This window comes from Bos taurus, chromosome 3 (genome assembly GCF_002263795.3).
Source record: "Bos taurus isolate L1 Dominette 01449 registration number 42190680 breed Hereford chromosome 3, ARS-UCD2.0, whole genome shotgun sequence".
In the NCBI taxonomy this organism is placed as follows: domain Eukaryota; kingdom Metazoa; phylum Chordata; class Mammalia; order Artiodactyla; family Bovidae; genus Bos; species Bos taurus.
In genome coordinates, this window is record NC_037330.1 from 78,602,276 (window position 1) to 78,618,434 (window position 16,159).

At 38.7% G+C, this 16,159-nt stretch overlaps 1 protein-coding gene across 11 annotated transcripts in view; it reads right to left on the reverse strand.

Moving 5' to 3' along the window:
- SGIP1 (SH3GL interacting endocytic adaptor 1) overlaps window positions 1–16,159 on the reverse strand; it is a 241,400-nt gene that overhangs the window by 29,934 nt on the left and 195,307 nt on the right. For all 11 annotated transcript variants that reach the window (XM_059885125.1, XM_015465186.3, XM_059885126.1 and 8 more), the window contains one exon: window positions 7,901–8,012. In XM_059885125.1, the coding sequence (XP_059741108.1) occupies window positions 7,901–8,012 (112 nt within the window). The remainder of the gene's footprint in view (window positions 1–7,900; window positions 8,013–16,159) is intronic.

Sequence of the window (16,159 nt, forward strand, 5' to 3'; positions counted from 1 at the left end):
TTTAGTTTTACATTCAGTGTTGTGATCCATTTTTAGCTAATTTTTGCATATTTTCTGTGAGGTATAGGTCCGAGTTTATTTTTAGTTGTGTGGATGAATATATCTAATCATCCTACTACCATCTGTAGAATTAATCCACTTGGCAATTTTGTTAAAATTCAGTTGTCCACATATGTGTGGATCTATTTCTAAATTCTCTGTTCTGTTCCATTGATCTATTTTGTCCATCTTTATACTAATACCACAACCAATATGTCTTGATACTGTAGCTTTTAAATTGCTCTGAAATCAAGTAACATTATTCTACCAACTTTTTTTTCAAAAATGTTTTGCCTATTTTAGGTCCTTTGTATTTCCACATGAAATTTAGGATCTCTGTCAATTTCTAAATAAAACTCATGGAGTTCCAATTCACCCTCTACTGCCTGCTTTTAGAGAATTAGTTTCGGGCCCTTGCTATGCTAAGTCACTTCAGTTGTGTCCGACTCTGTGTGACCCCAGAGACGGCAGCCCAACAGGCTCCCCTGTCCCTGGGATTCTCCAGGCAAGAACACTGGAGTGGGTTGCCATTTCCTTCTCCAATGCATGAAAGTGAAAAGTGAAAGTGAAGTCGTTCAGTTGTGTCCGACTCTCAGCGACCCCATGAACTGCAGCCCTCCAGGCTCCTCCATCCATGGGATTTTCCAGGCAAGAGTCCTGGAGTGGGGTGCCATTGCCTTCTCCGTTCGGGCCTTTAAGGTTTGTACTTTTTCTTGGCCAACAGGCACTATGTTATATTTTGTCAGTAGAGGGCACTAGAGAGACATTGCAAAACGAAGCCATTTTCTTCCCCCCTCTTCCTCGTTGCAGTGTGCTTGCTAGACAGGCTCCTTGCAGTGCGCATGGCTTGTCTAGAACCAGGCTCCTGCAGTGCAGGAGGGATGTGGTGCCCGAGGGTGTGGGTACTGCAATCCCAGTGACACTGGCAGATCCTATAGCGTCTGGCTCCTGAGGTGCTTGTGGCTGGGCTGCCCCAGTGCCCAGATCGGTCCGCGGCGCCAGACTCCTTCATATGCATACTTTCTCCACTGCCGGCTTCTCCCGCGCCCGGAGCCGTTAGCTTCCTCGGGCATCCTCCTCAGCCAGTTTTGCAGCGGAGCGTGCCTCAGTGAGACTTCTCCCACGAACATCTGTGAGGCTGCTGGGCTCTCTCTATATCCATGGGCTGGATACTTCCCAGGAAGTCAGTCGGGGCAATCATAGGGCACACTTCACCTCTCAGGGGTGACTGTCCTTTCCCTGAGGTCCCATGTCTTGCAAATTATTGTTTCGTATATTTTGTCCGTTTTGAAGTGTTTTCAGGTAGAAGGGTCAATTGGTTACTCCATCTTGACCAGAAGCAGAAACCTCGAAATGATTCTTCTTCTTTGGGAAATAATAAATATTTATAATGAGTGGACTTCTTTACGACTTCTGGATACGTCTGGATGACTGACCCTTGCACTGTTCCCTAGTGTACTTTCTAGGGAAACTGAGCTTGGTCAATGAAAACTTGGCTCACACTTGAATATAGGAAACTCTATTTGTCCTATACAAACCTCGTATGCTGTGTAACTGTGACTGATGAGACACAAATGGCTCAGGTGAGATGGTCCTTGGTACACATTCAAAATAGCTTATGTGAAGAACTGCTATAGCCTTGTATGTGCACAAAGTTGGGTTTGGGTTAGAGGTGGAGGGGCAGGTAGGTTTCCTAAAGTTACCCTTTTCCCTCTCAGGTATTATCATCTCTAACTCTGAACTGCTCTGAATGAGAGATTTGGTGTCTGGAAGTTTGCCCCTCCATCTCTCCCTGAGAATATTGCTGATCTCCCAGTTTGGTGTCAACTCAGCTGTCTTCCTTCTCTGTGTCTTAGATTCACGAGCCTTGCTTGATTTACTGGTGATGAATTGGTACTAAGCCTGGAATTCCCCTTAATCTGAGTCTACCCAACATTTTCCAACATATGAGACATGAAAAATTTTAATTGACAACTCTAGAAGAAGACAAGAGCTTCAGCCAGAGCACTTTCAAAATTAGACTGTAGCATCTACCATCACTCAGTATATTGTTAGCAGCAGTGGCTCAAATGTTTTTTGTTTGGTAAGGACTCTGCTCAGTTTCTTTTCCAGGTTCTGCAAAATGAGCTCTACATGGTGTCATGGTAGAGGATAAAGTTTGTTTTTTGAAAGCAAGTCATCAAGAGGAGGGAGTGGTATTTATTAATTCAATAAACATTTATTGACTCATATGTAAGTTGTTTGTTTGAGTGGGAAGGCAATTAAAAAATGAGCAAAACAGCCTCTGTCTTCAAAGGGCTTACAATGTTGGGTGGATGATGAGAGAAGTAGTCAGTATAAGCCAATATAATAAGCACCCAGGCTCCTGACCTACATTTTATTTCTGCACTTTATCTCAATTGTCAGAGTCAGATCTTTGATGATTTATTAATCCATTCAATGTCTAAATCATCTGAAGTTTTCTATATATAATTAATATTTTCAACCTATACTCACTTGTTAAAGGAAAGTCTTTGTTCAACAGTAATGACTGTCCTCATCAGTGAGTGATGTGGGTATATTTCATGTTAGTTTAAATCATGGAAATCTGAAATACTGCAATATGGAAATATTAACACATTACTTTATGAAGTAAATGTGAAATCATATGAATCCCCCAAAATTTGTCTAGAATGACAAAATTTCAAGGTCAGCTGGTCAAGTGGCTAATGAATTGGGCTGTCCCTTTTGCCACAGGCAGCATTATGATAACTGGTCAACAGAAACGCTGGCCAATTTTGGTCAGGAAACGTGTGGACTTCATTTATGTGAGGTCGTCAGAAATGTATCCGTTACATAAAATGTCTCTTCTACTGTGCTGATAACTAAACACATGGGTTTCTTTTCAAGCATAGACTTCTGTTCATAGGCTACTTCCCTTCCTTTATTTATCATCCCTTTTCACTGACTTTGACACTAGGCAAAAACTCCTTTTCATATTTCAAGACTCAGTGCAAAGGCAGATCTTTCCAAAGCCTTCCTTAATATCCTTTCCATTCAGCCCTCTTTAGATTTTCCTTGCTTTAGGTTCCTTGGACAAATGGACAGATTAAAAAAAAGAAAAACTTATTTTGTAGCACATTATTTTATCTACTACTGTGAAGGCAAGTTCCGTGTCTTAGGTTCTAGGAAGGCAAAGGTGCAAAACATAGAACCCAGTGCAGAGTAGGAACTCAATAAAATGTTTAAAAAATAAATTCATACATTTCCCAATTATATATCAGCTGCCTAATCAATGAACCACACATTATATAATGCATATATAGAATGGGCAGTGAGAAACAGGACAAAGATGACCTTGAGCACACTTCCTATATAAGCAAGGAGACAGACACTTGAATATGTAATAGAAATATGGTGGTAAGAGAAGGATAGAATACAACTGAGAAACCAAAGGTTTTCCTGGGATTAGAGAATCAGTTCCTACCACCGCTAAGAGTCAGACACAACTGAGCGACTTCACTTTCACTTTTCACTTTCATGCATTGGAGAAGGAAACGGCAACCCACTCCAGTGTTGCCTGGAGAATCCCACAGACGGGGGAGCCTGGTGGGCTGCTGTCTATGGGGTCGCACAGAGTTGGACATGACTGAAGCGACTTTGCAGCAGCAGCAGCAGCAGCAGCAACAACCAGGGTTGTTCAAATAGGAGCTAATAACAGGAGATGTGTTTCCCCCAGGTGGCAGCAAAGTCAAGGAATTCTCTGCTTATTAGCTACTGAGAAAGTTTCAGATATCATACCTGTTACAAGGTGTTCTGAATACTCAGAAAGAGTGTAAACCATATTTAAATGGATTATATGTCACAATATAAAATAAAGTAGTATATGTCTCATTTCAATGTGTGGTCTGAAAACAAATGGGAACACGTTTGATACAGGATGAGAGAGAACCACAGGCAAAGCAAACCCACATGCTTTTTCTGTATCATTTCTCCATGTGGTGCTGTGTTTGGTTTCAGCCTCTACCCCACCTCACTCCATGATCAAACTTATAACTTGAGTTGTTTCCTTGAAAGCGAATGCCAGAGCGACAGCAATTAGAATGATTCACTTCTAATTTCATCACAGAAGGTGAAATTAAATTTAGAAGCATGTCACTTCATAATGTTCATAAGTTTCAGATCTCATAATTTCAGTGAAATATACTAAACCTCCTGTGTACCCACATATAGTATATGCTGCAACTACTTTATAACAATATAATTGAAAAAAGACTCAATATATGCAGTTATCCTTAAAAGACTCAGTTAATTTGGGAGGGGATAGGAAAAGCACTAAAATTGTTTTGGTTCAAGTGCCACATCATTGAAACGCCAAGGTCATGGATACCAGGCTCACAGGTACAGACCTCAGTTGTCATAGCGTGCCAGGGAGACTGAAACAAGATGAAGAACCCAGCTTGTATAGGGACAGTTCCACAAGTGACTGGTAGGCTGCTACACCACTTTTGGGGGTTTAAAAAAGATTATTATTAAGGACTTCTTAACCCCATTGTCCCATATCTATTCTCCTCCTATAATGGATTTTGCATTATATTTATGTGCAAGTCTTATTTTCCATATCAACTGTCTTCACCACCAATACTAGACTGTAGTATTGGTGGAAACTGAAGACAATGTACCACTGTCTAGTACATTGGTGGCCACATAGCAGACATTCTGTAAATGTTAAGTGAGTAATTTGACTCAGTTTGTTCAGCAACTATGCGTTGGGTACTCCTTGCCAGGTCCTGTTTTAAGTACTGAGGATACAACAGTGAACAAAATACTCAAGGTTCCAGTTCTCATGAAGCTTACACTCTAGTGGAAGAAGGGACAGACAGTGAAACTGAAAACATTGAACACATTGATTAAAGTGTTTATTAATGAGAAAACAAGTGAAATGTTAACTATGGAGAAAGAGACAGTGAGGTAGGGAGAAAGGAAGTGTTGACTACAGAGAGGGCTGGAGAGTTTCTGTTTTACACAGATGGACAAGAATGGCCTCTGATATACCTACTGCAGAATCCTGAAGGAAGGGAGGGTGCAAGTCACTCAGATACCTGGGAGAAGATCTCGCTAATGTGGAAGGAGCAGCAGATGCAAAGACCTTGAGATGCAGATGGGATTGGGCTGATGAAAGACAAACAGCCAGGAAGGTAGAGTAGCTAGAGGGGCATGAACAAGCAGGAGAGTGACAGAGACAAGATCAGAGAGGTGGCAACTGGAATGGGTCACGAAGGACAAAACTTATACATCATTATGAAGCATTTGGTTTTTACTCTGAACAAATTAGGAAGATTTTGAGCCAAGAGGTGACATGATATATTGAGAATAGATTTTAGGGGGCAGAAGTATCCTTACTACAAATTAGATCTCTCTGAATAAATGAATGAATTAAAGCCAATAGTACATGTACAAAAAAGAATTCATTCTTGTCTGATTCCCAATGTTTTTCACTCCATTATAGATATCTCTCCACAATTTTGACTAGTCATTTTTTGGGGGGTGTGTTTCTACTGTAATTTAAGGCACCCTGAGTTTTCTAAGGTATAGATTAGTCAGTAATAAGCAGTCCTTAGAACTGGTGATACAGAAAATAATCTAAATTCTTTATTCAAAGAAGAAGTCCACAGAACAAACACATATTTATATATATAAAGTATGTATACTAAGCTCATGATGCTTACTTTTCTCTAACAGTTCAAATGAACTTTTAATTTCTATTGATGTATGGTTGTGGCAAATGATCTCTCTGCTTTGAAGATGAAAAAGAAAAGGCATGGAAGAAACCAGAAAGTGATAGACTGAATGTTTGTGATATCCAAAATTTATATATTTAGACCTAAACCCCAGTGTGATGATATTTGGGTGGGGCTGTTGGGAGGTGATTAGGTCATAAGGGTAGGCCCTCATGAATGAAACTGGTGCCTTTATAAGAGACTCACAAAGCTCCTTAGCCCTTTCCAATCTGTAGGATTCCTATGAGCCAGGAAGCAGGCTCTCATCAGATACTGAACCTGCCAGGGCCTTGATTTTGGACTTTTCAGCCTCCAGAACTTTGAGAAATAAATTTCTGTTATTTATAAGCCACCTAATCTGTTATAGCAACCCAAACGAACTCAGACACCAGATTCCACAGTGTTTACTTCTCTGCAAAACTCTGGGCCCAGAATAAAACCCAAGTGTTCTTTCAAAGGATATTTAGGGAAGTTGATAGATCCCAGCGGCTAGATAGGAGTAGAGTTACTAACTATATTGGTTTTCCAGCATAATACTGTTAGATTTAGACTAAAAAATACTACTGTTTCAGAAGTGTAAAGAGGATCAACAATTAGTCATATAGATTCTCACTTAAAATATATATAGAGATCCAAGTCCTAACTATCCTTAATATCACTGTTTATAAAATTTTTATAAAACATATAGTACTCTATAGTATATGCACATTTAATTTTTTTTCTGATCTTTTATTCCATGGATACCAAGGTCTTCTAAGCCCTAGTCCTTTCAAGTAAAACACAAAAAGCAATTCTTTCCTCTCCCAGGTTTGTCCTTTGTTTATCCTTCAACTTCAGACCTGGAAGTGCATTAGTCACATACTTCAAAACCAGTTTGACTTAAGTGTTTAGTTTTCAATGTAGACTAACAATCACTTGACCTTTTTTTTTTTTAATCTGACCTCTTTGTAAAATTAATGAATGCCGTAGATCCTCTATGGACAAATGTGCACGCAGACATACACATTAGATATGAAATATAATTTCAAGGGATCCATAGACTTCCTGAACCCCATCCAGGGGACTCCTTACAGAGAGAGAAGTATCTAATTACATCACATGTGCATTCAGGTGAAGTCCATTGTCAAGATGTACTGATATAAGTGAAATGAGGCTCACGTAAATAGGGAATGGTACATTTTTATCTAAAACTTTTACTTTGCTGTGATTACAATTTTTTGGCTAGTTTTTCCTTACTTAACAAGGGTTACATATTAATATAATTTATTCTCTTACTTGGAGAAGGCAATGGCACCCCACTCCAGAACTCTTGCCTGGAAAATCCCATGGATGGAGGATCCTGGTAGGCCGAAGTCCATGGGGTTGCTAAGAGTCGGACGTGACTGAGTGACTTCACTTTCACTTTTCGCTTTCATGCATTGGAGAAGGAAATGGCAACCCACTCCAGTGTTCTTGCCTGGAGAATCCCAGGGACCGGGGAGCCTGGTGGGCTGCCGTCTATGGGGTCGCACAGAGTCGGACACGACTGAAGCGACTTAGCAGCATTCTCTTACTAATCTATGTGTTATGGAAAGGTAGTTTTGTTCCAGGTTCTCATTCAAATGCACCATTGTTTCGGTTTATAGGTGAGTGACTCTCAGCCAGGAAAGACTAAAACAATAAAGACATGATCTAGACATTTCCTTTTGTGAGATAATACATTTTCTCATTGTTGACAGAGTTGAGTTAGGGTTTCCTGTAACTTACAAAAAAGACTGAATCAGAGATTTCTGGGTAGTAAGATTAGAGTTTGGACCTTTTGGAATATATATATATATATATATATATATATATATATATATCCTCTTGCCTGTAGCTGTGGGCCTTGGGGGAGCCCAGTGGGGCACTGGCTTCCCCAACGGTCCCAGCATGAGAAGGGTATATATTTTAAAGAAAGCAGTGAGTTAATATTTATAATTAATTTAATTCTAAGTATGTCACCTGTTATTGCTGACTAGATTTTTTTTGGTCTTAGGATGTGGAATGAAATAATTATATGTGGAGCGTTCCCCGCTGAATAGCATAGAGTTTGGAGAATGTAGTGGACTAAGCCCCAGGCTTACTTGCTTGGATCTGCTCCTTTGAAGTAGGCATTGACCGTTTCTGTAAATGCTGCTGCAACAGGGAGGGTGTCCTGGGCTCCCATGGTTAGGGGGCTGGGTCCCCTGGAAGAACCTGTATAAGATGAAAAATCTTCGCTTAATATGGATTGGAGACAGCCTAGTATATGTGGAACTAAAACCTCATTAAGTGATTATAGGATGAAATCTAATTACTGAAACAAAGTAATATGCTAAGAACCATAACTGTATATTCAACATAGAGCTCAAGTATTTAAAAGGAAATATTTGGCTGGTTTACAGACAAACACACTTGAAATTAATTGAATTAGGTATTCTACCATAGAAAAAAATCCAAGCATAAGAATAAAGTCATGGGATTTTTCAATGTTTACATAAATCATAAGGCAGTATTTGCATGACAGTTTGTACAGCAGGTAGTTAGTAGACAAAATTATTAGCTTTCTATTTGAGCATTCACATCATACAATTGCCAATAGACTCAAAGGTGTTGGCATTACTTCATTTTAAAGAGGCAAACAGCTATGGGGCACCATGTTATACATTATCTTTTTCTGAGTTGTTTCCATTTCCAATTACCCTCAGATCAAGTAGACTCAAGTGTGCTTATCCCCAGACATACGCAACCCAAATGTCCACCTTGACTTATCACACACACATCAATGCATCAATTCACATTATTAAAAATAACAGTAGTGCTCATGTGTACTAAACATCTACTATATACCAAGCACAGCACTGAATATCTGATAAGAATTACTGCATTCAAGCCCCACATCAGCCCAGTGGGAGATAGGCAATATATTCCCATTTTACAGAAAGAAAACTGAAGCTCAAAGAGCTAAGTGATTTGCCCTAATAACATCGTTAAGTGGGAAAAACTAAAATTCAAATGTAGATTTGCCCTCCTATAAAGCTCATGTTTTCCCCTATACGGTTTATAATCTTTGTTGTTTAGTCGTTCAGTCGTGTCCCACTCTTCTGTGACCTCATGGACTATAGCCTGCCAGGGTCCTCTGTCCATGGGATTTCCCAGGCAAGCATACTGGAGTGGGTTGCCATCTCCTTCTCCAGGGGATTTCCCGGATCCCAGGATAGAACCCTTGTCTCCTGCTTGGCAGGTGAATTCTTTACTACTAGTCATCAGGGAAACTGTTTATAATATATAATTTGTCTAAATGAAACATTTTTATATGGTTTTGATGCACCTTGAGGTTTCCAAAAGGACTAAGTTTTAGGATCGTTGCCTTCATTAACAATCTCTGGACATAGTACCAAAGAGAAGAGTTTTAATAAGAACAAAGTATTTAATTATGTCACACATTCACTGCTTCTCCTTCCTATCAAACAAAACACATTTAATTTTCCCCACCTCATCACACACTACACGTTATGCTTTTTATCTTTAACCTTCAGTAACTGTCATCCTCTTCTCTGATTATGAGAAAATCTACCCTTTGTATATTTCCCTCCTCAATAAAGTTTTCTTTGATAATTCTAGTTCATGCTAGTGTGGGCTTTATATTTTCCCTTGACTTTAAATGTCTTGGATGTGGGCATTGATTCTCAACAAATATTTGCTTATTATCTACTATATGAAATGGCAACCCACTCCAGTATCCTTGCCTGGAAAATCTCATGGACAGAGGAGCCGGGTGAGCTGCAGTCCGTGGGGTCGCAAAGAGTCGGACACGACTGAGCGTCTAACACACACACACACATCAGGCATTGTTGCAGGTGCTGGGGATTCAAAGATAATTAAACACAATCCTTGTTCTCAAGAATTTTTGTTGTTTGTGAGCCATGCGGTGTGTGGCATTTTGTCATAGAATTCAGAATGGACTGAGACACGCAGCCTGGCCCCGATCTGTTCTTGACACACCTCCTCTCTATCCTTCCAACAACCCTATACTCTAGCTACGTTCACTTCTGGGCACCATAGTTCTTACTATGGGTTTAATCAACAATGCCAGAGAAGGAGAAATAGCAAGATTTGACAAAGAACCCTTTTACCTTAAAGGATCCACAATTTACAATTCTAATTTCTTCATATCCCTATACATTGCAATTAATATGCCCTCTTCTTTTTTACTTTTTTCATTTATTACATAATTTTCCTTATTGCTATCTGGTCTACATATCATTTCCATGAGTATATATTATTCTACAAAAAAAAAATTCTCCAAATGTTTGGCCACTTCTAGGTAGAAATTATTTTAAATCCATCTTTGTATAATTGGTCTTTTTCTTTCAATTATTTTCTTAAGATGTAATTTTATTATTACAAAGTGGGACAACTAAATCATACGGCAGATAAATTTTTGATTACTAAGAATGACAGATTATTTTACATAAAGATTATACTCAATGAAAATGCTATCAATTATAAACGAATGCTTCTGTTTCCCTGCAGTACCTTAGAAAGTCTTTGTTAATTTGACTATTGGAAAACTAGGCTAAAACTAGGAGAATGTCTAAGATGCTGAAAAATTCAAACCTCATGGTCTAAGATGACCAAAATGGGCCTCGAAACTATTTTCGAATATCTGAAATAGTATTACCAGACAGTGAATCTGGGGCCAGAGTTCATGGCCATGTATCTGCAAGTTAATAGCTTTGTGACCTTGGGCAAGTCAATTACCTTTAGGTTTCTCAACCATAAAATGAAGGCAATAGATTACATAATCTTTATGTAGTAGGATTCTATAATTTTGTTTTAGGAATATAAGGAGTTTTAAACAGAAAGAACAATTTTCTCACACAGAAATTAACTTATTTGAAAAGAGTATCCCTTCATGGTGTTTTGAATGAATATGCCAAATATTTACAGAGCCTTTACTATGTGTAAGGTATTTTTACATATTTTTTTTACACGTTTGGAGACACAAATATGTAAACTTCCAGAAAATAAGGTATAAGCATTTCTAAAAACTAGTAACAGTAACATATGCAAGTAAAAGCTTAAGACAATAGTTCAAGTGACAGAACTGTGAAGTTTTTTCACTGCAAAATTAATTGCCCAATGAGCAGAACAGGAAATGTTGCTCCTTGATTTAAATGCTGCTAGGGCTCTGGAATCTTATAGACTTGGGTGTGAATCCCAGTTCCTCCACTTACAATCTATATGACAAGGAATAAGATATTTAATCTGACTGCGACTTGGTTTCCTCATTTTTTAAATAAAATAGATAATAATATCTATTTTGAAGGCTTGTCAGCCAGTTCAGTTGCTCAGTTGTGTCTGACTCTTTGAGAGCCCATGGATTACAGCACACCAGGCTTCCCTGTCCATCACCAACTCCCAGAGCTTGCTCAAACTCCTGTCCATTGAATTGGTGATGCCATCCAACCATCTCATCCTCTGTCATCCCCTTCTCCTTCTGCCTTCAGTCTTTTCCAGGATCAGGGTCTTTTCCAATGAGTTGGCTCTTCACATCAGGTGGCCAAAGTATTGGAGTTTCAGCTTCAGCATCAGTCCTTCCAATGAATATTCAGGGTTGATTTTCTTTAGAATTGACTGGTTTGATCTCCTTGGAGTCCAAGGGAGTCTCAAGAGTCTTCTCCAACACCACAGTTCAAAAGCATCTTGTGGTGGACATCAAATGGGATAAAATTTGTGAAATCTTTAGAATGGTATTGCTGACTTAAAAAATGCACACACACAAAAAATTGAGAGTTATAAGTTTTATTTAGGGGCAAAATGAAGACATTTCTCTGAACTATCAGAGCATTTCAGATAGCTCTGAGGAACTGCTCCAAAGAGGTAAGGGAATGGTCAGAATATATGTGGTTTTGGTGAAAGGGGAATACATGCAAGCAAACTCATATTTTTTTTTGCAGAAGATTTCTGCTAGTCTGGAGGAGCAGATATCACCATGAAGGATTTTAGTGCTTTTCTAGATATGAGGAGATATAAGAATTGGTTCACAAAATAAAATAATTGGTTCATAAAATATCTATTTGAAGACCTGTTTTGGCAGTTTTTCCCGGAGCACAGCGTGCCTCAGCTCTCCACCCTGAACTCCTTTCAGGGGGTGTTGAAAGTCAGCAGTTGCAGCAGCACATAATTTACTCCTTGTAGAAGTAGATGGCAAGTGCCAATTTGTAGTTGACAGTATGTACTGGAAAAACATCTTGTTTTTGTTGCTGTTATTTTGTCAGGGTGAGCTTTACTAACTTTGTTGAATTACAGTTGACTCTGAATTTGAGTAGCTTTTGAGGCAGAGAATGAAGGGAGATGATATCACAAATGGTATTCTTCACTGAGCAAGGAGATAGAGCAAAATTTTCAAATTCCTTCCAACTCTAAATTTCTCGTATGATAAGAACAGTGAATTCTATCATGCATGTTTAATTTTTTGTGTATTACATGGTGGCTATCATCTGTTCAAGTTACTTGATATAATGCTTGGACTAACAGGAGATGAAAGTTGGTTGAATGCATATTTATCTTTTGATTCATTTGAATGTGAGTTCCTGCACAAGTAGGCATTGTGCTAGATGCTGAGAAATTCACAGAAATGTCTGAGATGTACCTCTACCCTTCCCTTCATGGAGCTTACAGTATAGAAGAGGGCTGTAATATTAGACATGAATGAAAAATGAAGACTCTATGAAGTTAGATAATAGTTCAGTATTATAACAATTATATTACTATTAATGATTATTTTTAAGAATTCAAGATCAAAATAGCAATTATTATGTTTGTTCTACAACAAAATAAAATATCAAATATTAACATGTTTTTGTTCTTTATACATTGAAGGGAGAAACAGAGTCAGGATAATTATCTCTACTTCACTGGCCCAAGTTCACTCTGCTAGTAAGTGGTAAAGCCAAAATTCAATCCAAGGTGTCCCAACTCTAATGAAAACAATAGTAGCAACAATGAAAACTTTATACCTCTTACTTCATCCTAAGAACTATTCAAGAGGTTTTACTGATATTAACTCTTAATTTTGATAATATCTCTCTTAGGAAACTGCCATTATTATCCCTCTTTTCCAGATGAGAGAACTGAGGTTTCAAGTCACTTAGTAGCCTTGCCTACAGTCATCCAGTTAGTAAATAGTAAGAACAGAACAGAGATGCAAACTTAGTACTTCTTGACTTTGGGTCCCGAACTCTTACTTACTCTGCTCTTGGAACAAAGAAGTCAGAACAAAATTACATTAGTCATCTGTGGGCACATATGTAGTCCCCCTCGAAGAATAACTTGTTGCCATTAGCTTGTCAACTTCTGACAAAATAGCAATTCTGTGGTCCTGGAAAGTAATTGTCATGCATACTTAGGGAGTTCTGAGAAATGGAAAAAGGCACACAGAATCACCATAGTGTGATAACGTTTTCTGAAAGGCAGTTTTCTATGACTCTCATTACCAAGCAAAGTTATATACACACACACACAGGTACACACATGCACAGAAAACCCAAGGTTAAAAAAAATTAGTATGACATCTTTAAAAGAAGAGGTCATTCGACCATATAGCACAGGGAATTACACTCAATATTTTGTAATAACCTATAAGGAAAAGTAAACTGAAAAAGAAAAAATATATATGTATATATATATATATGTAAGTATTATAACTGAATCACTGTGTTGTACGCCTGAAACTAACACAGCATGGTAAATCAACTATGTTGTTATTCAGTTGCTAAGTTGTGTCTGACTCTGAAAACCCAAGCGCTCTGGCCCTCCAGGCTCCACTGTCTTCCACTATCTCCCAGAGTTTGCTCAAATTCATGTCCATTGAGTCAGTGATGCTATCCAGCCATCTCATCTTCTGTTGTCCCCTTCTCCTCTTGCCTCAATCTTTCCCAGTATCAGAGTCTTTCCCAGTGAGCTGACTCTTCCCATCAGGTGGCCAAAGTATTGGAGCTTCGGCTTCTGCATCAGTCCTTCCAATGAATACTCAGGGTTGATTTCCTTTAGGATTGACTGGTTTGATCTCCTTGCTGTCCAAGGGACTCTTAAGAGTTTTATCCAGCATCACAGTTTGAAAGCATCCCTTCATGGATCACAGTCTTGTCATGGTGAAAGGGTTTGTGTAACTCAGTGAAGCTATGAGCTATGCCATGCAGGGCCACCCAAGCCAGAAAGGTCATAGTGAAGAGTTCTGACAAAACATGGTCCACTGGAGGAGGAAATGGCAACCCACTCCAGTATTCTTGCCTGGAGAACCCTTGGACTGTGATGAAAAGGTATGGCACTGGAAGATGAGCTCCCCGCCCTAAGTCAGAAGGTGTCCAACACGCTACTGGGGAGGAGCAGAGGGCAATTACAACAGCTCCAGGAAGAATGAAGTGGCTGGGCCAAAGCACAAGTCAACCATATGTCAATAAAAAGTGAAAAAGATAAGTGAGTAAGGAGCAGGGATTGTAATATGTAAAAATATTAAAGGAGAAAGGGAAAGGGAGAGAGATTTTAGAAGAGAAAGGGAAAAATACAAAAAAAAAAAAAAAAGAGGGTGAAAAGGAAGCAAAATACCGAGGTACAGAAATTGAGTAACAGCACAAGGTTTACCTGGCAAATGAATAACTGTGCACCAAGCTGCACAGAGAGGCCTATTGCCAGTCTTTTGTGTGGAGGAAAAGTGTATCCTCATGGTTTGTCCAGAGCAAGCCTGAGGAGTGGCCAAGGTCTCATTTCCTCCTCACCTTCTGCACACATTTCTCCATTTTCTGTATGTTTTTTGCTTTGCAAAGTTGAAATTTAGAACATTTTTTCACATCAAGGCCAGTTCAGTTCATGAAGATTTATTTTCAGTTGTTTTAAATTTAATAAGAATTTATGTCAGAGTAGTGCTTCCTTCAGGGGTGTTTGTAGCATTTGTCACTATAGGCTCAATCAACGGTAATAGATGTTATCTATTGTGTCCTAACTCTGTGTGATGCTTCATTATGTATTATTTCCTTTAATTCATATAACCACCTCACCAAGATGAGGAAGCTTAAGTAACTAGCTGAAATCCAGAGAGCCAAGACATCTATGCTTTTAATTATTGTGCTTTGATGTTACAATAAAGAATCTAGAACTTCATTGCACACTGTGAGTCATGACTGTGTTTCTTTGTTAATATCTGTCCTTGGGCAGGTCAGTGATTCTAACTGCATCCCTATCAAATTGGGATGTCAGGGCCACCAACCCTACCTGACTGTAAAGAGGATTTGCACTTACAAATGCCAGGTGTCAAAAGAGCGGCAAATTTTACTCTCTGTTCATCTGGGGCTAGAAAAAGTCATTCTGAAAGTACTACCTGAAGTATGGACAGCAGGAGAAGGCAGTCTTGTTTGTTTAGAAGACTGTTCCCACCCTTGCAGTCTACCAACCCAAACAACTGCCACTCTACCAGGCCTGCTGTACATGCAGGGCAAGTGACCCACTTTTGTGTAGGAGTGAGAATGCAGGAGACAGAACTCACAGATGGAAGCAACACAGAGTGTCAGAATGCATGAAAGGAGAGAAAAAAATTCCAGGAGTTGTACTAAGCAGCATGAGTGAGCAGGAGACATGGGTTTGATCCCTGGGTCGGGAAGATACCCACTCCAGTATTCTTGCCTGGAGAATCCCATGGACGGAGGAGGCTGGTGGGCTACACTCCACGGGGTCGCAAAGAGTCGGACACGACTGAGCGAGTGATTTAACTTTATTTTTTTTAAAAAAAGCAGATCATATCAGTAGGATTAGTAAATAAAGTATAATCAATTCAATTATAATTTATAGAGTATATTCCATACAAATACTGTTGGAATCAGATTGAATAAAATTTGAATCCTGACTTTATTCACTTACTGTGTGACCTTGGAAAAATTACATAACCTCTCTGATTCCACTTTCACCATTTTGGAAAATGGAGATTGTATTCTTTGAAGATACTGTGACAACTATTATGATATAGAATGCCTTATCTGATAGTATCAGAAAAAAGTCACTTAGAATGAATGCATTTAAATGGCTGCTAAAATTTCATAGGGTATAGTGATAAAAAAGCTTGACTGACAGTCAAAATTGTCAAAAACTAAATTTGTGAAAATATCTTTTCTTAACACACTGCAATCAAATAATCAATGAATTCTTAGAATGAAGAAAAGCGATTATGCAGATATTTTGAGGAAAGGCATATTTTTCTGATAAAAATTGTATTATAGATTTATATACCAATCTAGTTTCAGATTTGGTTTTCATTCATGATTATGAAGTGATTCTATATTGCAGGGTTAATTGAGAGTTTTAGCAAT